Source organism: Oncorhynchus clarkii, chromosome 19 (genome assembly GCF_045791955.1).
Source record: "Oncorhynchus clarkii lewisi isolate Uvic-CL-2024 chromosome 19, UVic_Ocla_1.0, whole genome shotgun sequence".
Taxonomy (NCBI): domain Eukaryota; kingdom Metazoa; phylum Chordata; class Actinopteri; order Salmoniformes; family Salmonidae; genus Oncorhynchus; species Oncorhynchus clarkii.
In genome coordinates, this window is record NC_092165.1 from 57,158,761 (window position 1) to 57,182,748 (window position 23,988).

At 41.8% G+C, this 23,988-nt stretch overlaps 1 protein-coding gene across 1 annotated transcript in view; it reads left to right on the top strand.

Annotated features, from left to right (window-relative positions):
• Positions 1 to 23,988, top strand: part of LOC139374364 (MAM domain-containing glycosylphosphatidylinositol anchor protein 2-like) — a 180,618-nt gene that overhangs the window by 118,109 nt on the left and 38,521 nt on the right. The window contains exons 9-10 of the mRNA XM_071115401.1: positions 12,122 to 12,391; positions 23,364 to 23,512. Coding sequence (XP_070971502.1) covers positions 12,122 to 12,391; positions 23,364 to 23,512 — 419 coding nt within the window. The remainder of the gene's footprint in view (positions 1 to 12,121; positions 12,392 to 23,363; positions 23,513 to 23,988) is intronic.

Genomic DNA, 23,988 nt, shown 5'->3' on the forward strand with positions numbered 1-23,988 from the left:
GTACTTGAACCCGGTTAACTCCCGTCTCACCATAACAGTATGGGTGCCTCAACAGCAGCCAGTCTGTCTCCAGACCTTTTCCCTCCAAGGGTTAATCTACTTCATTGGCCAGGCATGTTTCAGTGCTGGATCAACAGCCGGTCTCCCGAGCCGTTGAGTCGGATCACAGAAGGCCTGGTTGGCTTTTGTTGGAGGATCTCTGGCCAAAGGGGGTTACACTCCGCTGACTGGAAAGATCAATGCCCATACTTGTCACCTTTTCAATCCACTTTGAGTTTTTCGCGGGCAGGAACAGTAACAGGGAAAGGGAGATGCCGTCATTTGCTCTGGAGCACTGTTCTTAGGAACAGCACAGTCATTCAGTGTCTGGTTATTAAATCACAGACGTGCCACAGACTGGACAGAAACAGGCTGTTAGCACTGTGATTGTGCTTTGCAGACCCGGGTTTCCAGCGCACAATGACTGTGTTAGCCTGCCGAGCCAAAGACCTCGGACAACATTTGTTCGGGGAGCCCAATTCCCCATTCAACCACTGGCGAAATCCCCTCACAATGATCTCAAACTGTGTTCCTAATACACAATGAAATTGAACACAGACTAACCCTTGCTAATCAGGAAACATTTGGGTATGTTGTGGTGGACTGTCATTACAATTTCTTCACTGGAACCTGGTAAAATTATGTTTGTAGTGTAGCTAGTCCCCGAATGGCTCTGAATTCACTGTCAGCATGCAGTCAAGTGCTCTCAAATCAAATCCATATGTCGGCAGTAGATGGGGGTTGTATTCATAACATTGCTAAGTTAGCTAGCTAACATACATTTTGAGAAAACAAGTTATATTAAGTGGCTAGCTAGCGTTAGCAACATTTGGTGGTCAATGAGTCCGAGAGCTATCTAACCAGCTGAGCTAGCAAACAATGTAACAACGGTATCATTTCAGTTTCGAAAAATGCTTAATCAACATATTTCTGAAATCATAGTAGCTGGTACTCCTGGTGCACTGTTAAATTGAGCTATTTAACCATATATATTTTTAAATAAAAGCTGTTTTTGCATAGCCCTCACTGGCTTTCATGCGATTTAAACGTGAGCTTGTCCGAGGGGTTGCTCAATGACAGTTGTTATCCATTGGGGCCGGGTTTAGCGAAGGGTCAATTGAAAGGGAACAGTTTTGAGATTATGGGGAAATTATTAGACCAAAGGTGACGACAACAGTTCATCTGACACAAGACTGAACATTACCCTGTCTATTGTCAACATGACTAGCTAAGTTATAAAATACGATATTACAGTGTTAGGCTTTTACAATGCAATTCATGGAAACAGATCATTTTGTTGCTCATAGAAATGAGTCATGAGTGCATTTAAGGTGTGTTTCTTTACAACAGACAAACAGGCTCAATCTGTTCAGAACAACCCAGGGTATCTGTCACGTTGGTATAAAGGGATCAGGAGACAGGTGCAGGAATGCGTAAAAGTTTTTTTTTATTGACCCAAATTACAGCGCGCCATGTAAAGGCACGGGGACGAAGACCAAACAAATACGTATACAAAACACAGGGTTGAACCCAAACAAACACGTCTACAAAACACAGGGTTGAAACCCAAACAAACACGTCTACAAAACACAGGGTTGAAACCCAAACAAAAGAGCGACGAGTACCTCGAATAAACACACTGGGACGAAACCCGAAATCATCTGCACCCTACAAGTGGCACGAAAGCCAGAACACAGCACAGGTACTCACTCACACGACCAACGGACATTGGAACAATAATCGACAGAACAATGGAAACCAAAGGGCACATTTATACAGTTACAATTAGCCGGAATGGGGACTAGGTGTGCGTAATGACACAGTTCCGGAGCGATCCGTGACACTGTCCACCCCCCCCCCCCCCCCCCCCCCCCCCAACGGGACAACACCAGCCCAAATGACGATCACAAGAACACAGTGAGGGTCGATCAGGACCTGATGCAGCTGCCGAAGTTGCATCATCGTCGGACGGAACAGTTGCAACGGCGTCGGACGGACCGGTTGTGGCGGCATCGGACGGACCAGATGTGGCGGCATCGGACGGACCAGATGTGGCGGCATCGGACGGACCAGTTGTGGCGGCATCGAACGGGCCAGTTGTGGCGGCATCGGACGGACCAGATGTGGCGGCATCGGACGGATTAACAAGCTTAGCCTTTTGTTAATAACACTGTCATCTCAGATTTTCAAAATATGCGTTACAGCCAACGCTAGACAAGCATTTGTGTAAGTTTATCATGGCATAATGCTATGCTAGGCTCTGCTGGCAGCAGGCAACATTTTCACAAAAATAAGAAAAGCAACCAAAATAAATAATTTACCTTTGAAGAACTTCAGATGCTTTCACTCAGGAGACTCCCAGTTAGATAGCAAATGTTCCTTTTTTCCAAAAATATTATTTTTGTAGGCGAAATAGCTCCCGTTTCTTCATCATGCTTGGCTGAGAAATCGACCGGAAAATGCTGCAACTATAACGCCAAACTTTTTTCAAAATGTGCTCCATAATATCGACAGAAACACAGCAAACGTTGTTTAGGATCCATCCTCAAGGTGTTTTTAACATATATATTCGATAATATATCCGTCGAGGCAATTGGTGTCTCATAAGAAGCGATTGGAAAAATGGCTACCTCAGTATTTTACGCGAGATTTTCTGCGGGAGACACCATGTGACCACATGCTATATATGGTCCCTTACAGCCATTCTTCAATGGAAATGCCTAAAAAGACGTCACAATTATGTAGACACCTTGGGCAATACGTGGAAAACGTAAGCTCATTCGTAGCTCATTCACAGCCATATAAGGAGTCATTGGCATGAGGCGGTTTCAAAAAATGCGGCACTTCCTGGTTGGATTTTTATCTGGGTTTCGCCTGTAACATCAGTTCTGTGGCACTCACAGACAATATCTTTGCAGTTTTGGAAATGTCAGAGTGTCTTCTTTGTCAATTATATGCATAGTCGAGCATCTTTTCGGGACAAAATATCTGGTTTAAAACGGGAACGTTTTTCATCCAAAAAATTAAAATAGCGCCCCCTAAATCCAAGAGGTTAATGGTTGATTATTCTGTCACGTTGGTATAAAGGGATCAGGAGACAGGCACAGGGATGCGTAATAGGGTTTGTTATTTTCTCAAATTACAGCGTGCCATGTAAAGGCACGGGGACGAAGACCAAACACGTATAAAAACACAGGGTTGAAATAAACACACCGGGGCGAGACCCGTAACAGACACGCACACAATGATACCACACCTAATGAGACCCGTAACAGACACGCACACAATGATACCACACTGGATGAGACCCGTAACAGACACGCACACAATGATACCACACTGGATGAGACCCGTAACAGACACGCACACAATGATACCACACTGGATGAGACCCGTAATCATCTGTGCGCGATACAAGCAGTACGAAAGCCAAAGCAACAAGGTATAGGTACTCACACGACTAACGGACATTGGAACAGTAATCGACCAACGAAATGGAGAACAGAGGGCACATTTATACGATACACAATCAGTGGTAATGGGGACCAGGTGTGCGTAATGACATAACTCCCGGAAGGATCCGTGACAGTAGGACACTATGTCATCTTGTAACTGTATATCAAACATAGTGATTGTAAAAGCTGACACATAAATATGAGTTTTATGATATGGAAATGTGAAGTGCAAATTTGGACGGGTGTTTGGCTTGCTTGTATGACATCAAAGTGGTATTTATTATAATCCTCAATGTCTCATCTTTCAAAATACATAGTCCTCTTAATGTACAACATTTGCCTCACTCGGAAAACAAAAAGGTTACCCAATTAGCGGGAGGTATGGGGGCGAGGTTCTCAAATTCAGGTTAAAAAGTTGGTTTGTATGTTAAGATAAAGTTGTCAGCCATATTGTGAGAATTATATAATGATGGGCCTATCCTTAATAAAAGCACAGGCTGTATAGAGGCACAGTTCTACAGTAATTTTCCCCCAAAATTCATAATGAAGTGTCTCGAAATTCTGATGCCCCTGATTATTATTAATGGCGCTATTTAAAATGTAATAAAGAGATAATTGCAGTGGTACTCTGACATTTCACAACCCTCTCTGCATATTCCTCCCCTTCACACGATTAAATGTACAAAAAAGAAAAACCCTCAAACAGCGAAGATCCATCTGCCTCTGAAAAGCCCCAATTATTGTTAGTTTAGGCATTTCATCTACAGCCCACTATTTATTTATTTCCCCTGGTTATAATATATTTAATGGAAGCATATTGATGTAAGCTGCTCTGCCATTACATCATAGTCTCTTAAAAACGAGGGCTTGAAATGGCCACCAGTTGGGAGGCAAGAGGAGGAGGAGAGAAAACAGCATGTAAAGAATGAGTTCTATAAGATTAACGACACGTTTCTAGTCAAGCCCCCTGACTATGAGGGGATGAATCCTAGTCAAGCCCCCTGACTATGAGGGGATGAATCCTAGTCAAGCCCCCTGACTATGAGGGGATGAATCCTAGTCAAGCCCCCTGACTATGAGGGGATAAATCCTAGTCAAGCCCCCTGACTATGAGGGGATGAATCCTAGTCAAGCCCCCTGACTATGAGGGGTTGAATCCTAGTCAAGCCCCATGACTATGAGGGGATGAATCCTAGTCAAGCCCCCTGACTATGAGGGGATGAATCCTAGTCAAGCCCCATGACTATGAGGCTATAAATCCTAGTCAAGCCCCCTGACTATGAGGGGATGAATCCTAGTCAAGCCCCCTGACTATGAGGGGATAAATCTAGTCAAGCCCCCTGACTATGAGGTGATAAATCCTAGTCAAGCCCCCTGACTATGAGGGGATAAATCCTAGTCAAGCCCCTGACTATGAGGTGTTGAATCCTAGTCAAGCCCCCTGATTATGGGGGGATGAATCCTAGTCAATCCCCCTGACTATGAGGCTATAAATCCTAGTCTCGCCCCCTGTCTGTAGCTAGGTTTCCAAGAAAAAAACATAAAATGTTGTATATTTCGTCTCTCTGTGTGTCAAAATGTTCCTTCAGTTCAGAAGAGGCTGAATGTATCTCACCGGAGAAAGCATCCGGGCGAACGAAACAGTGCCCCTCTGTCTCTGTATGTGTAGGTCATTTTTAAATGCCGTCTGGTCAAAAATAGTATGACATTATTGCCGCCTGTAGCATTGAATGTTAGTGAGCATTTGTCTTCCCTTGATGAAAAAAAGTATAAAATAATAGCCAATCAGCGTTGAGCTAAACTGAGTGAGCTCAACTGTGAATGGTCCTGGCGCACCAAAGAAAATCGTCAAGGGAAGCTGCGTTTGGATTTGGCATCACTCCTATCAAATCGCATCGGAGCATACGTCATTGACAGAAACAACTTGAATTGTTGCATCTCATTGTGTTGTTGTCATCCGGTGGCTGGCTAGCTAGTTAAAATTGTCCCTTTCATAAAAGAGTCACAGATGGAGATAGGGATTTGGACGTGATTTTACTTAATTGTCCGTACTAGCCAATGATTATAATGGCGATTCTGATTCAACCATTAATTCATACATTGTGCCCCTGGCCTGAGAGGATGGAAGTTCAACATGTAGCTAGATGTAGTAGGCTAATGTTAACTAACTGGCTCATTGTTGACAATTGAAGGCTAGGAGCAAGCATAAAAGCGTGTACGTACTGTGTGACAGAGTTATAGATCGTTTCATCAATATGAAAGAGGAGGATGGCATTGGCGTTTCTCTACAAGTAGGGCGAGTCAACATTTTAATTTTCTACTTGCACGAATGCGCGCGCGCGCACACCCACACATAAATAAGAACCATGGACAGCCACATCGTATTTAGCTTACATTGAGTGGACTAAATCATTTTTGGTATCTTTTAGTTGTCACTGTATTAGACTAAGCATAGGTGATTTGATGTGGTCCTAAAATGTCGGAAACATTAACTTACTTGACTGTGCTGTAGGTCATGTTTGTTACATGCAATATGCTTTGGGATGAAACAACGGTGTGGTTGAATGTATTCTGCCACAGTGTCTTCTTATTGTCTCGGCCTTTAGGCCTATATATCACGGGGGCAAGGCATATGAACTAACAGTTTATAGAGCAAAACAACGCAATTATCACAACACATAGGTTGTAATACAGCTTATTTGTCCTGGCTTCCCCTTTGATTTGACCCACGCACAGCTACTGAGCTACGGATAGTTTTGTCACAGAATAGCAAATGTGCCTACTCTGGTGTTGGCACGTGCTCGCTAGCCAACAACCCATAAAGTGTGGGTAGGCTAGTCAACATGACGAAAAGGAGCGAAAAAGGAACATTTGTATTTGTCAGCAGTCATGCATCGATCATCATGTCAACAGAATAATAATACCCTCAATATTTATTGGAAAGGAACATCAAGCTCATCAACGTTCATCATCATTTTTTTTCATTTGTAGCCTAATAAACTGCATGGTTTCCCCGAGTTGTTGTGGGAGGACTGCACACCGTATAATAGAATGACTCCAAGTTTACATCGGTATGATGGTTATTATATCAATATATGTACATAAAAGGTGTTTCCACCGCCATTTCTCGTATAATTAATTTTACCGACACAAAAAAGATCCCACCGTGTTGAACAAACAAATGATCTATAGGCATTTATACAACTTGTACCCCGAAACCTCCTGTTTCCATCACAGCCGTCGTGATAATTATTTTATACCATATGACTGTGAATGGAAACACGGTTTATAAAGTGATATAAATGTGGTCTACCGAGGATGGCTATTCCTTCTATGACCAAGGCTCTGTCTGTGTTTAATCCTGGGCCGTTCGTTAAGTATGGCATTAAAGCTGGCTTCCAGCCTAATTAGCGAAGCGTTCATTTATCCCCTCCAGTTTTCATTTATAAAAAAAAAGAGAGAATACATTTTGGAGCTACAAAAAAAAAAAAAAAAGCTACGACACTTGAAATTGTGAAAGTGCTATTATCACCCAGTCATGCAGCGTTAGTATACGGGGAAATCCCCAGTTGGAACGAGCATGAAATGTAGCACCGATGGAGCCATTCACACTGCAGTTTTGCTGCCATTTTCCACGTTAAAAGAGATTGTCATCATTAATATTTATTTTGGGGAGAGAAAAAAATAAACAGTCACAAGTAACATTGCATAGAAATAGAGATAAAGACAGTCCCATTATAATGTCAACAGTGCTTTTTTGGGTTCGCAGAAGGGTTTTGTAGTGTCTTCCAGAAACATCCCAGGAACATTTTAAGCACTTGCATAACACCTTACAGGAATTTGCTCTTTTAGGCCTACGTGTGTAGTTAAAAGGAGACTACCCTGGTAACAACATTGTTTTAGCATAATAATGTTCAGTGGAACAATGGAACATGGTCTGTGAGTTTTAACGATACAATACAATGTACTTTATTGTCCATTTACATGGAAATTCATTTTGTGACATCAGCATACAAATACACAAACACAACACAGTATATCACATGCAGTACGGAAAAATAGAAGGTACACAAGTCACACATTTACATTTTCACATATTCAAATTCTCTGCTGTCTACTGTCCGTCAGTGTATTGAGCCCGCGTCTGTCCTGTGGCCTATTGTTCAGCATCCTATATCTGTCCCATGGCCCACTGTTCAGCGTCCTATATCTGTCCTAAGGCCCACTGTTCAGCATCCTACATCTGTCCCATGGCCCACTGTTTAGCATCCTATATCTGTCCCATGGCCCACTGTTCATCATCCTATATCTGTCCTATGGCCCACTGTTCAACATCCTATATCTGTCCTATGGCCCACTGTTCAGCATCCTATATCTGTCCCATGGCCCACTGTTCAGCATCCTATATCTGTGTCCATGGCCCACTGTTCAGCATCCTATATCTGTCCCATGGCCTACTGTTCAGCATCCTACATCTGTCCCATGGCCCACTGTTCAACATCCTACATCTGTCCTATGGCCCACTGTTCAGCATCCTATATCTGTCCTATGGCCCACTGTTCAATATCCTACATCTGTCCTATGGCCCACTGTTCAGCATCGTACATCTGTCCCATGGCCCACTGTTCAGCATCCTATATCTGTCCTATGGCCCACTGTTCAGCATCCTACATCTGTCCCATGGCCCACTGTTCAGCATCCTATATCTGTCCTATGGCCCACTGTTCAGCATCCTACATCTGTCCCATGGCCCACTGTTCAGCATCCTACATCTGTCCTATGGCCCACTGTTCAGCATCCTATATCTGTCCCATGGCCCACTGTTCAGCATCCTATATCTGTGTCCATGGCCCACTGTTCGGCATCCTATATCTGTCCCATGGCCCACTCTTCAGCATCCTATATCTGTCCTATGGCCCACTGTTCAGCATCCTACATCTGTCCCATGGCCCACTGTTCAGCATCCTATATGTGTCCTATGGCCCACTGTTCAGCATCCTACATCTGTCCCATGGCCCACTGTTCAGCATCCTATATCTGTCCCATGACCCACTGTTCAGCATCCTATATCTGTCCCATGGCCCACTGTTCAGCATCCTATATCTGTGTCCATGGCCCACTGTTCGGCATCCTATATCTGTCCCATGGCCCACTGTTCAGCATCCTATATCTGTCCTATGGCCCACTGTTCAGCATCCTACATCTGTCCTATGGCCCACTGTTCAGCATCCTATATCTGTCCCATGGCCCACTGTTCAGCATCCTATATCTGTGTCCATGGCCCACTGTTCAGCATCCTATATCTGTCCCATGGCCTACTGTTCAGCATCCTACATCTGTCCCATGGCCCACTGTTCAGCATCCTATATCTGTCCTATGGCCCACTGTTCAGCATCCTACACCTGTCCTATGGCCCATTGTTCAGCATCCTACATCTGTCCCATGGCCCACTGTTCAGCATCCTATATCTGTCCTATGGCCCACTGTTCAGCATCCTACATCTGTCCTATGGCCCACTGTTCAGCATCCTATATCTGTCCCATGGCCTACTGTTCAGCATCCTACATCTGTCCCATGGCCCACTGTTCAGCATCCTATATCTGTCCTATGGCCCACTGTTCAGCATCCTACATCTGTCCTATGGCCTACTGTTCAGCATCCTACATCTGTCCCATGGCCCACTGTTCAGCATCCTATATCTGTCCCATGGCCCACTGTTCAGCATCCTATATCTGTCCCATGGCCCACTGTTCAGCATCTTATATCTGTCCCATGGCCCACTGTTCAGCATACTACATCTGTCCCATGGCCCACTGTTCAGCATCCTACATCTGTCCCATGGCCCACTGTTCAGCATCCTACATCTGTACCATGGCCCACTGTTCAGCATCCTATATCTGTCCTATGGCCCACTGTTCAGCATCCTAAATCTGTCCCATAGCCCACTGTTCAGCATCCTATATTTGTCCCATGGCCCACTGTTCAGCATCCTATATCTGGCCCATGGCCCACTGTTCAGCATCCTACATCTGTCCCATGGCCCACTGTTCAGCATCCTATATCTGTCCCATGGCCCACTGTTCAGCATCCTACATCTGTCCTATGGCCCATTGTTCAGCATCCTATATCTGTCCCATGGCCCACTGTTCAGCATCCTATATCTGTCCCATGGCCCACTGTTCAGCATCCTATATCTGTCCCATGGCCCACTGTTCAGCATCCTACATCTGTCCCATGGCCCACTGTTCAGCATCCTATATCTGTCCCATGGCCCACTGTTCAGCATCCTACATCTGTCCTATGGCCCATTGTTTAGCATCCTACAGCTGTCCTATGGCCCACTGTTCAGCATCCTACAGCTGTACCACTGTTCAGCATCCTACAGCTGTACCACTGTTCAGCATCCTACAGCTGTACCACTGTTCAGCAGCCTGATGGCCATCGGAATGGAACGTGCTCCTGCTCCTATTCTTGCTGAACAGTGGTACCTTGTATCTCTTTCCAGAGCGCAGCAGTTCAAAACATTGGTTAAGATTGTGTGTGGGATCCTCTATTGAATCTCTTGGCCTTGTCCCTTTGCCCGTTTATGGACTGTCAGTCCTTGCATCCGTAGCTAAGCCCCGTTCCTCAGTTTACCAAAACAGGGTCATGATCAGGCTGTTGAAATAACAGATTATGCCTTTAAGGTTTTCTTTTTCCTTTTTTTTTTTTTTAGCTTTTGTTTAGGCCTTTTTGTTCTACTTCGTATGTTTTAATCCCTGCAGTAAATAATAACAAGTACTAACCTTACACCAATAATGAATAAACTCTTCGGTTGTCCCCATAAGATAAATATTTTTTGGTTCCAGGTAGAACCCTTTTGGGTTTCATGTAGAACCCTCTGTGGAAACGCTTCTACATGGAACCCAAAGGGTTCTACTTAGTACCAAAAAGGATTCTACAAAGGGTTCTCCTGTGAGGACAGTCTTTTAGGTTCTAGGTAGTACCATTTAATTCTAAAAGTGTAACGTGGGTGACTTTCAGGAGGAAAATACTAAGCTTTGTTGTTCTAAAGTTCACTTCCTTGTTTGGATTTAAATGTCATGTTATGTTATTCTCTGGAGACAGTTGTATTTTGCATTGTGAGGATGTTTGAATTGTATAGGCTTGTCAGAGGACAGTATTTAGCTACTTTTACAATCAAAAGGGATTGCTGCTCCAAAATTCCACGCGTATTGTATGTGACTAGAACATTTTCGAAGTTAGTTCATTTAGTTGTAGTAATATTAACTTTCAGACGGTGGCCTAAGAGAGGCTTGCCTGAAGCCTCGTTGTGGATAGTGGTGGTTAGGTGCTAGCTGGGCTGTAAGCATGCTAACAGGGATCCTACCACTTCCACGTCTTTGCACTCTAATATGCTGTTGCTAAGCTGGAATCAAACGTCTTGGGTCACTGACCTTCAGGCTCTACAGACTACTTTCTAGGTATCCATAAGATTAAGTATATTTGCAATTCCGGAGAAATCTTTCTTTTAAGTGTTTCTGCAGCATTATCTCGTATGGTGCCACTCAGAAATTCTGTGAATCACGCTCGTAAGCGGAAGATGGTCCCTATGGATTCACCCAGCCATTCTGTGTATTCAAGCAGTAAGCTCAGTCGAGTTAATAGAGGACAGTTCCTCTGAGAGTTCTCAAAATTAGACATGAAACAGGAAAAATATCTCAGAGGCCCTCAAAATATCTCCCGCTAAAGAGCCTTGCGTAAAACAACAATACAACAACTAATTCAAAGTAGTTGAATGCCAGTCAGTCAAAGGTTGTTAAGTTGCAGACAAGAAGCTCTGGTACCCTAGACTTGTGACTTCTGAGTTCCTATGTTAGCCTTTTCATGTTAGCCTTCTCATGTTAGCCTTCTCATGTTAGCCTTCTCATTTTAGCCTTCTCATGTTAGCCTTTTCATGTTAGCCTTCTCATGTTAGCCTTCTCATGTTAGCCTTTTCATGTTAGCCTTCTCATGTTAGCCTTCTCATGTTAGCCTGTAGCCTGTTTTGCCCATATACTGGACTCTGACTCCCGCGGCGTAACCAGGTTTGCTAGGTGTGCACCAAAGAGCGACAGGAACATTTTAGAGCTGTGTTTAGATTACTTTCCAGTGAAGTCGTAGCGGATAATTGATAAAGCCACGCATCTCATTACTGGTGCGTTAGGAATCATTACTGCAGTAGATAATGTAAAGGCTGGATAAATAAGGGAACTTTAAAGTCCCGTGAGTGGAGAACTTCTGGATGCAGAGGAATGGATTTTGTTTGGGTTGATGTACGGAGCAAGGCTTGGGATGCTGCCTGTGTGTGGAGGACAGTTTTGCTGAATTCCAAATCGCCTGCTAGTCCTCTATACACCCCTACTCCCGAGGAGCTCCTGTAGATCTGAGAGGAGTTGATAGGTGTAAACAATATGGGGAAGCAATTACCATATTGCTTGCACCTACCAAAATCAGATATCCATAGGGCCTAGGGGTTATTTTAGGACAGGTCCATTGCTACTCTGTGCCTGACTGATATAGTACAAGGGATAGTGATTGATTTGGGATCCAGCCTTTGTCTCCCTCCCTGCCTGTCTGACTATGGCCTTCTGTCTTCCTCTCCATAGATCCGCCGGCGGTGGAGCCACTGTTCACAGAGATCCGCCAGGGTTTGGGTCGCGCCTTCACCCTCAACTGCCGCATGCTGCGGGCCCACCCTTCCAAGGTGCTCAAGTACGAGTGGAAGCTGGGCACCCGGCTGCTGACCATGGGCCAGTTGGATCAGCGCGACGAGACTGACTACCACGTCAGAGCCCTCAACAGGGAGGGCTACGGGGAGTATACCTGTGAAGTGACCAATGAGGCCGGGGCGGGTGCCTGCAGGTTCTTAGTCACAGGTGTGTATGACAGACGTCGTTGGCCATTCCAGTTTCTATATTTGCTTTGCGCTGAGTAGATTGTTTGATACTAAGTGGTCTGCTAGTGTTGGTATTGAGACCAATACTGATCAATTTCTAATCATATTCTCCTCTATTGTCTCCATACATGTCCAATGTCTTACCTCGAAAGAGAATCAGACGTTAGTACACTCTACTGTAATGTGTGTAATTCACTGCTTTAGGTTGCGGTGCATTCGGAAAGTATTCAGGACCCTTGACTTTTTCCAAATTTTGTTACATTACAGCCTTATTCTAAAAAAAGCTACCACAATACCTCATAATGACAAAGAAAAAACAGTTTTTTGATTTTTCTGCAAATGTATAAAAAAAAAAATTTTTAAACTGTAATTTACATAAGTATTCAGACCCTTCACTGAAGCATCTTTGGCAGCGATTACAGCCTTGAGTCTTCTTGGGTATGACGCTACAAGCTTGGCACACCTGTATTTGGGCAGTTTCTCCCATTCTTCTCTGCAAATCCTCTCAAGCTCTGTCAGGTTGAATGGGGAGCGTCGCTGTAAAGCTATTGTCAGGTCTCTCCAGTGATGTTCGATCGGGTTCAAGTCCGGGCTCTGGCTGGGCCACTCAAGGACATTCTGAGACTTGTCCTGAAGCCATTCCTACGTTGTCTTCGCTATGTGCTTAGAGTCATTGTCCTGTTGAAAGGTGAACCTTCGCCCCAGTCTGAGGTCTTGAACGCTCTGGAGCAGGTTTTCATCAAGGATCTCTCTGTACTTTGCGCCATTTATCTTTTCCTTGATCCTGACTAGTCTCCCAGTCCCTGCCCCTGAAAAACATCCCCACCACCATGCTTCACCGTAGGGATGGTACCAGAAAATCTTTTTTCTCATTGTCCTTTGGGTGCCTTTTGGCAAATTCCTAGTTATGTGCCTTTTACTGAGGAGTGGCTTCTGTCTGGCTATTCTATGATAAAGGCCTGATTGGTGGAGTGCTACAGAGATGGTTGTCCTTCTGGACTGTTCTCCCATCTCCACAGAGGCACTCAGGAGCTCTCTCTCAGAGTGACCATCGAGTTCTTGGTCACCTCCCTGACCAAGGCTATTCTCCCCCGATTGCTCAGTTAAGCCGAGCAGAAATTTGTTGGTACCCTTTCCGAGATCTGTGCCTTGACACAATCCTGTCTCTGAGCTCTATGGACAATTCCTTTGACCTTATGGCTTGGTTTTTGCTCTGACATGCACTGTCAACTGTGGGACCTTATATAGACAGGTGTGTGCCTTTCCAAATCATGTCCAATCAATTGAATTTACCACAGGTGGACTCCCATCAAGTTGTTGAAACATCTCAAGGATGATCAATGGAAACAGGATGCACCTGAGCTCAATTTCGAGTCTCATAGCAAAGGGTCTGAATACTTATGTCAATAAGGTATTTCTTTTTTTAAATTTACATTTTTTAAACCGTTTTTGGTTTGTCATTATGGGGTATTGTGTGTAGATTGATGAGGAAACATTTATTTAATCCATTTTAGAATAAGGCTGTAACTTAGCAAAAATGTGGAAAATGTCAAGGGGTCTGAATACTTTCCAATGTAGCAGTCAGACCTGTAAATAGTAACAAGCAGTGGCTAACCGAGAATTGTGCATCAATGGAGAGCTGCCCCTTCACTTTCCTCACTACTCCTGGACACAACGGCTTAATCCCAAAAGGCACCCTACTCCCTACTTAATGCACTACTTTTGACCAGGGCCCATAGGGAATAGGGTGCCATTTGGGATGCACACAGCTTATTGATTCGATTCACGTTCACTTTCTGTGATTGCTGTTGGTTGCAGCGATACTCTCATTGTCAATACCCCATTGTCAATACCCGGAGACAAGTAGAATCCACTCTCTGTCTATTCTAATCAAATGTATCCCATGGAGATGGCCTTGTTAGCCCTTATAAAAAACATTTATAAAAACCTAATAAGCTGCTTATCTGCGACACGACAAACAGTTGCTTGTTTTCACTGCTAGCAGCAGACATAAGCAAGGAAGTTTGCACCGAATTTCAATGATTTATTGAATAGATGACAGGCTGATGATGCATTCATAATAATTGATATATGTTTGAACATGCAAGATGTCATTGTAATGATTAACACCTCTGGAAATAAAAATGCGGTGCATTAGGGTTTTGGTATTAGTGTTCTTAGTTCTCAGTGTTTTGGTATTAGTGTTCTTATCTCTCAGTGTTTTGATATTAGTGTTCTTAGTTCTCAGTGTTTTGGTATTAGTGTTCTTATCTCTCAGTGTTTTGATATTAGTGTTCTTAGCTCTCAGTGTTTTGGTATTAGTGCTCTTATCTCTCAGTGTTTTGGTATTAGTGTTCTTAGCTCTCAGTGTTTTTGTATTAGTGTTCTTAACGCTCAGTGTTTTGGTATTAGTGTTCTTAGCTCTCAGTGTTTTGGTATTAGTGTTCTTAGCTCTCAGAGTTTTGGTATTAGTGTTCTCAGTGTTTTGGTATTAGTGTTCTCAGAGTTTTGGTATTAGTGTTCTTAGCTCTCAGTGTTTTGGTATTAGTGTTCTTAGTTCTCAGTGTTTTGGTATTAGTTTTCTGAGCACACAGCATTTTGATATTAGTGTTCTTAGCTTTTTGATTTGAGTGTTTTTAGCTCTCAGTGTTTTGGTATTAGTGTTCTTAGCTCTCAGTGTTTTTGTATTAGTGTTCTTAACGCTCAGTGTTTTGGTATTAGTGTTCTTAGCTCTCAGTGTTTTGGTATTAGTGTTCTTAGCTCTCAGAGTTTTGGTATTAGTGTTCTCATTGTTTTGGTATTAGTGTTCTCATTGTTTTGGTATTAGTTTTCTCATTGTTTTGGTATTAGTGTTCTTATCTCTCATTGTTTTGGTATTAGTTTTCTTAGCGCTCAGCTTTTTAGTATTAGTGTTTTTAGCGCTCAGCGTTTTGGTATTAGTGTTCTTAGCGCTTGGTGTTTTGGTATTAGGGTTCTTAGCGCTAGGTGTATTGGTATTAGGTTTCTTAGCTCTCAATGTTTTTGTATTAGTGTTCTTTGCTCTCAGTGTTTTGGTATTAGTGTTCTTAGTGTTTTGGTATTAGTGTCCTTAGCTCTCAGTGTTTTGGTATTAGTGTTCTTAGTTCTCAGTGTTTTGATATTAGTGTTCTTAACGCTCAGTGTTTTGGTATTAGTGTTCTTAGCTCTCAGTGTTTTGGTATTAGTGTTCTTAGCTCTCAGTGTTTTTGTATTAGTGTTCTTAACGCTCAGTGTTTTGATATTAGTGTTCTTAGCTCTCAGTGTTTTGGTATTAGTGTTCTTAGCTCTCAGTGTTTTTGTATTAGTGTTTTTAACGCTCAGTGTTTTGGTATTAGTGTTCTTAGCTCTCAGTGTTTTGGTATTAGTGTTCTTAGCTCTCAGAGTTTTGGTATTAGTGTTCTCAGTGTTTTGGTATTAGTGTTCTCAGAGTTTTGGTATTAGTGTTCTTAGCTCTCAGTGTTTTGGTATTAGTGTTCTTAGTTCTCAGTGTTTTGGTATTAGTTTTCTGAGCACACAGCATTTTGATATTAGTGTTCTTAGCTTTTTGATTTGAGTGTTTTTAGCTCTCAGCGTTTTGGTATTAGTGTTCTCATTGTTTTGGTATTAGTGTTCTCATTGTTTTGGGATTAGTTTTCTCATTGTTTTGGTATTAGTGTTCTTATCTCTCATTGTTTTGGTATTAGTTTTCTTAGCGCTCAGCTTTTTAGTATTAGTGTTTTTAGCGCTCAGCGTTTTGGTATTAGTGTTCTTAGCGCTTGGTGTTTTGGTATTAGGGTTCTTAGCGCTAGGTGTATTGGTATTAGGTTTCTTAGCTCTCAATGTTTTTGTATTAGTGTTCTTTGCTCTCAGTGTTTTGGTATTAGTGTTCTTAGTGTTTTGGTATTAGTGTCCTTAGCTCTCAGTGTTTTGGTATTAGTGTTCTTAGTTCTCAGTGTTTTGATATTAGTGTTCTTAGCTCTCAGTGTTTTGGTATTAGTGTTCTTATCTCTCAGTGTTTTGATATTAGTGTTCTTAGTTCTCAGTGTTTTGGTATGAGTGTTCTCAGTGTTTTGGTATTAGTGTTCTTAGCTGTCAGTGTTTTGGTATTAGTGTTCTTAGCTCTCAGTGTTTTGGTATTAGTGTTCTTAGCTCTCAGTGTTTTTGTATTAGTGTTCTTAACGCCCAGTGTTTTGATATTAGTGTTCTTAGCTTTTTGATTTTAGTGTTCTTAGCTCTCAGCATTTTGGTATTAGTGTTCTTAGCTCTCAATGTTTTGGTATTAGTGTTCTTAGCTCTCAGTGTTTTGGTATTAGTGTTCTTAGCTCTCAGTGTTTTTGTATTAGTGTTCTTAACGCCCAGTGTTTTGATATTAGTGTTCTTAGCTTTTTGATTTTAGTGTTCTTAGCTCTCAGTGTTTTGGTATTAGTGTTCTTAGTTCTCAGTGTTTTGGTATTAGTGTTCTCAGAGTTTTGGTATTAGTGTTCTTAGCTCTCAGTGTTTTGGTATTAGTGTTCTTAGTTCTCAGTGTTTTGGTATTAGTTTTCTGAGCACACAGCATTTTGATATTAGTGTTCTTAGCTTTTTGATTTTAGTGTTTTTAGTTCTCAGTGTTTTGGTATTAGTTTTCTGAGCACACAGCATTTTGATATTAGTTTTCTTAGCGCTCAGCTTTTTAGTATTAGTGTTTTTAGCGCTCAGCGTTTTGGTATTAGTGTTCTTAGCGCTTGGTGTTTTGGTATTAGTGTTCTTAGCGCTAGGTGTATTGGTATTAGGTTTCTTAGCTCTCAATGTTTTTGTATTAGTGTTCTTTGCTCTCAGTGTTTTGGTATTAGTGTCCTTAGCTCTCAGTGTTTTGGTATTAGTGTTCTCAGTGTTTTGGTATTAGTGTTCTTAGTGTTTTGGTATTAGTGTTCTCTGCATTTTGGTATGAGTGTTCTCAGTGTTTTGATATTAGTGTTCTTAGCTCTCAGTGTTTTGGTTTTAGTGTTCTTAGCTCTCAGTGTTTTGGTATTAGTGTTCTTAGTTCTCAGCGTTTTGGTATTAGTGTTCTTATCTCTCAGTGTTTTGATATTAGTGTTCTTAGCTGTCAGTGTTTTGGTATTAGTGTTCTTATCTCTCAGTGTTTTGATATTAGTGTTCTTAGCTCTCAGTGTTTTGGTATTAGTGTTCTTATCTCTCAGTGTTTTGATATTAGTGTTCTTAGCTCTCAGTGTTTTGGTTTTAGTGTTCTTAGCTCTCAGTGTTTTGGTTTTAGTGTTCTTATCTCTCAGTGTTTTGATATTAGTGTTCTTAGCTCTCAGTGTTTTGGTTTTAGTGTTCTTAGCTCTCAGTGTTTTGGTATTAGTCTTCTTAGTTTTCAGCATTTTGGTATCAGTCTTCTTAGCTGTCACCGTTTTGGTATTAGTATTCTCAGCGCTCAGTGTTTTAGTATCAGTGTTCTTAGCTTTGTGTTTTTGTATCAGTGTTCTTAGCTGTCAGTGTGTTGGTTTTAGTGTTCTTTGCTTTCAGTGTTTTGGTATTAGTGTTCTTAGCTTTCAGTGTGTTGGTTTTGGTGTTCTTTGCTTTCAGTGTTTTGGTATTAGTGTTCTTAGCTTTCAGTGTTTTGGTTTTAGTGTTCTTAGATCTCAATATTTTTGTTTTAGTGTTTTTAGCTTTCAGCGTTTTGGTATTAGTGTATTCCTCAGAAATTTTGTCACAGTGGTATGTAAAAACACACGGTATTCCTCAGAAGTGTTGACCCAGTGGTATGTAAAAACACACTGTATTCCTCAGAAGTGTTGACCCAGTGGTATGTAAAAACACACTGTATTCCTCAGACGTGTTGACCCAGTGATATGTAAAAACACACTGTATTCCTCAGAAGTGTTGACCCAGTGGTATGTAAAAACACACTGTATTCCTCAGAAGTGTTGACCCAGTGGTATGTAAAAACACACTGTATTCCTTAGAAGTGTTGACCCAGTGGTATGTAAAAACACACTGTATTCCTCAGAAGTGTTGACCCAGTGGTATGTAAAAACACTGTATTCCTCAGAAGTGTTGACCCAGTGGTATGTAAAAACACACTGTATTCCTCAGAAGTGTTGACACAGTGGTATGTAAAAACACACTGTATTCCTCAGAAGTGTTGACACAGTGGTATGTAAAAACACACTGTATTCCTCAGAAGTGTTGACACAGTGGTATGTAAAAACACACTGTATTCCTCAGAAGTGTTGACACAGTGGTATGTAAAAACACACTGTATTCCTCAGAAGTGTTGACACAGTGGTATGTAAAAACACACTGTATTCCTCAGAAGTGTTGACACAGTGGTATGTAAAAACACACTGTATTCCTCAGAAGTCTTGACACAGGAAAACACTTGTCTTTCAATGAAATGTCATATTACATTCAAATTCTAGTAACTTTATTGTTCCCGGGTGACAACTTCATATGTCGACATAGAGCAGAATCAGCAGGGAGAAGTTGTCACTGTGATATTTTGCCCTTTTGCTTTCAAGCTTTTTCAACATTAGACGCTCAGTGGATGGGAGAAATGGCCACAACGTTTTACTGTTGATAAGCGTTCAGAGTCTGCAGATCAAGAAGTACAGCCATATCACTGCTCAAGTCTTTCCAGAGCTATATTTGCCCCAACTCGGATTTACATTGTCAATGTTCTCTCCTGCACAGCAGCCACAAGGAGAGAGGATTACTGCACTCCCTATCTTGCCCTCCACCCAAAAGAAAATGTCAGCAATTTAGGGAACCCGAAAGTCCACTTGTTATATTAGAAAGTCACCTTGTCTTCCTGTACGGCATTCCTGAAACTATTTGACTGTCCAACATTAAGGAAAGCAAGAAACCCTGTCTGGTCTTCCTGATAATAAGTGTGTGGCTCAAAGACTACCTCTCTTGATCCTGACAGTTGTTTGAATCTTTCATATGGAGCGTTCATCTCCAGACAACACTCCTGTTGCTTTTATAAAAGCCTAATGTTTGATATTTCTGTGCTTTTCTTTTGAGGAGTTCAGTCACATGAAAGCAAGTTGTTGACAAACCATAAAGAGATACTTCAGGATTGTGGCAAGGAGGTCCCTTTATCTACTTCCCCAATATTACATGAACTTGTGGGTACTATTTTTATGTCTCTGTGTCCAGTATGAAGGAAGTTAGAGGTAGTTTCGTGAGCCAATTCTAACTAGCGTTAGCACAAAGAATGGAAGTCTTTTGCTATCTGCTAGCGTGTGTGTGTGTGTCTCGTGACAGACGTTACAATGTGCACACGTTCTGGGTGCCTTCTGATTGCATGATAGCAGAATCTGCGGCATAGCAGTAACATTGCTACAGTAGTGGCTGGTAATGAATCTCTAGCATAGCAGTAACATTGCTGCGGTAGTGGCTGGTAATGAATCTCTACCATAGCAGTAACATTGCTACGGTAGTGGTTGGTAATGAATCTCTAGCATAGCAGTAACATTGCTGCGGTAGTGGCTGGTAATGAATCTCTACCATAGCAGTAACATTGCTACGGTAGTGGTTGGTAATGAATCTCTAGCATAGCAGTAACATTGCTACGGTAGTGGCTGGTAATGAATCTCTAGCATAGCAGTAACATTGCTGCGGTAGTGGCTGGTTATGAATCTCTAGCATAGCAGTAACATTGCTACGGTAGTGGCTGGTAATGAATCTCTAGCATAGCAGTAACATTGCTGCGGTAGTGGCTGGTAATGAATGCTTGACAAGATGACAGCTTCACATTTCTGAGGAGTTGGTTGTGAAATATTGATGACAGGGTTTAACTGTGAGGCTGGACTCTGCTGTAGCTGCAGCTCAGCTCTCCGCCCACGGAGAAATGTGGCTTCACGTCCCAGTTACCAAAGACCAAAGCCTTACTTAAAAACCATGGTTCTCATCCCTCATATCAGCCTTACCTAATAGGCTAAACGACTAAAATGTAAAGATATCAGATATCGTCTGTTTCACCATACGTTAAGTTATTTTGTAACACCCACTGGATAACCGTGTAGAGTTCAGAGTGTGTAGTACCTCTGTTTGGACAGGGACTGTGCGTGTGTGTGTGTGTGTGTGTGTGTGTGTGTGTGTGTGTGTGTGTGTGTGTGTGTGTGTGTGTGTGTGTGTGTGTGTGTGTGTGTGTGTGTGTGTGTGTGTGTGTGTGTGTGTGTGTGTGTGTGTGTGTGTGTGTGTGTGTGTGTGTGTGTGTGACAGGTAAGATTAGACTGGAGTGTGTAAGCTACCCACCACCTGGTGACCCTTCGACTGTGTGGCTAAAGGAGGGGTCAGATGGGAGGGGTCAGATAGGAGAGATCACTCTGGGTCCAGTCCCTGCTGAGTCTAATCTTGTAGTTTATAAAACTGGGCAGTTTTATCTCAAATCTCTTCATTCATAGACTCAATCATGGACACTCTTACTGACAGTTGTGGCTGCTTTGCATGATGTATTGTTGTCTCTACCTTCTTGCCCTTTGTACTGTTGTCTGTGACCAATAATGTTTGTACCATGTTTTGTGCTGCTACCATGTTGTCGTTGTCATGTTGTGTTGCTACTTTGCTGTGTTGTCATGTGTTGGTGCAATGCAGTGTTGTTGTCTTTAGGTCTCTCTTTATGTAGTGGTCTGTTGTCTCTCTTGTCGTGATGTCTGTTTTGTCCTATATTTTTATTTCATTTATTTTGTATTTCTAATCCTTGCCCCCGTCCCCACAGGAGGCCTTTTGGTAGGCCGTCATTGTAAATAAGGATTACGAACAAATTCTTATTTACAATGGCGGCCTAGGAACAGTGGGTTAACTGCCTTGTTCAGGGGCAGAACGACAAATTTTTACCTTGTCAGCTCGGGGATTTGATTTAGCAATCTTTCAGTTACTGGCCCAACGCTCTAACCACTAGGCTACCTGCCAATATATGAGATATTAGATATTAATGTCACATTCATGTCAAGATATGAAACGGATTCATCTAACTCACATAGCTAGAATGATTCATCTAACTTGCATAGCTAGAATGATTAATCTAATTCACATAGCTAGAATGATTTAGCTAACTCACATAGCTACAGTAGAATGATTAATCTAACTCACATAGCTAGAATGATTCATCTAACACGCATAGCTAGAATGATTAATCTAATTCACATAGCTAGAATTATTTCAGCTAACTCACATAGCTACAGTAGAATGATTAATCTAACTCACATAGCTAGAATGATTCAGCTAACTCACATAGCTACAGTAGAATGATTCATCTAACTCACATAGCTAGAATGATTCAGCTAACTCACATAGCCACATTAGAATGATTACTATTTGCATTGCCCCCCACCTTTACACCGCTGCTACCCGCTGCTACTCTCTGTTGTTATCATCTATGCATAGTCACTTTAATAACTCTACCTACATGTACATATTACCTCAACTAACCGGTGCCCCCGCACATTGACTCTCTACCGGAACTCCCCTGTATATATTCTTGCTATTGTTATTTTACTGCTGCTCTTTAATTAATTGTTACTTTTATTTCTTATACTTATCTGTATTTTTTAAAACTGCATTGTTGGTTAGGGGCTTGTAAGTAAGCATTTCACTGTAAGGTTGTATTCGGCGCATGTGACTAATACAATTTGATTTGATTTATCTATCTCACATAGCTCTAATGATTTATCTATCTCACATAGCTCTAATGATTTATATATCTCACATAGCTGTAATGATTAATCTATCTCACATAGCTCTAATGATTTATCTATCTCACATAGCTGTAATGATTTATCTATCTCACATAGCTCTAATGATTTATCTATCTCACATAGCTGTAATGATTTATCTATCTCACATAGCTCTAATGATTTATCTATCTCACATAGCTCTAATGATTTATCTATCTCAGATAGCTGTAATGATTTATCTATCTCACATAGCTCTAATGATTTATCTATCTCACATAGCTCTAATGATTTATCTATCTCACATAGCTCTAATGATTTATCTATCTCAGATAGCTGTAATGATTTATCTATCTCACATAGCTCTAATGATTTATCTATCTCAGATAGCTGTAATGATTTATCTATCTCACATAGCTCTAATGATTTATCTATCTCACATAGCTCTAATGATTTATCTATCTCAGATAGCTACAGTATAATGATGAATCTAATGCACAGCTATAATTATATATTTAATTCACATAGCTATAATGATTATTTTAATTCACATAGCTATAATGATTAATCTAACTCACATAGCTACAGTGATTCATCTAACTCACATAGCTACAGTGATTCATCTAACTCACATAGCTACAGTGATTCATCTAACTCACATAGCTACAGTGATTCATCTAACTCACAAAGCTATAATGATTCATCTAACTCACATAGCTATAATGATTCATCTAACTCACATAGCTACAGTGATTCATCTAACTCACAAAGCTGGAATGTGAGACGCTGATAGGTTGTTGTATCACGACTCCCTGTAACATCAAATACGTGTGATAGATAGACAGCTCCTCAATGTCACATTAACGTCTAATCCATTACGCTGTGTGTTAATAGTCACACTCTAAAGCTCCTGTGCACCTCTTCCTGCCTCTCTAGTTACAAGTTAGGTTTTCAAGAAACAGACAGGTCTTTTTTCGCTAAGCTGTTTTCCATGGCTTGTCAGCTTTTTAGCCCTCTTCTTCTTTACTGCGTAGTTTTGTGTCAGTGCATTCTTTGAACCACTGGCTTTCTTTCTGCATGTTCTATTTGTGGGCATCATTGGGAAAAGTAAAGCTTCAGTGGCTACAGCGACAGTGCACCAACAAATGGAGGCTGTTCTGAGGGCATATGGGGGGTGGTGCAACTCGATATTAGGAAGGTGTCCTTTACGTTTTAGTTTACTCTGTGTACACTGTCTACAATAGGACAAATACAAGCGCCCATGCTAAAACCAGCTTTTGTTTTCTGTTGCAGGGAGGGCCTATGCCCCAGAGTTCTACTATGACACGTACAGTGCGTTGTGGCAGAACCGGCCCAGGGTCTACGGCTTCAAGCTACAGTGGACCCAGCAGAACCCGCTGTCTGTGGACCGCATCGTGGCCTACCGACTGGGGATCAAACAGGTGAGCAGGGCCAGTTAGATCTTCACCTGGACATTTCATGCTCTAGGTTTTGTCAAAGTTTCACCTTTTTAAGGTCTACTTTTGTCTCAAAGGCGAGAGCAATTGTCTGTAGCACACAGTACTTCCTCCTTCTGTTGTCACCCATGAGAGTGAATGAGGTTTTGTCATTCTAGCCAAGTAGTGACTTTGACAGTATTCATTGCAGCAAATGTCCTTATTTTGCATTATTTAATTTTTTTTTGCAGAAAGAGCTAAACACCAAGAAGATACTGTAGTCATTGCAGAAATATGATCCTGAGATCTAACATATTCAACCCTGCTAAATGCCTGTGCATGATGTACTTGTGAAGACATTCGAATTTGTCCTTTCTGACTGTGTGTGGCATTCTGCTGTTGGGGGTCCCCCCCCCCCCCCTTATAGACGACCAGAGGAAACTAGCTGAAAGCATTTAATTTATTTTAAGCAAACCCCCACC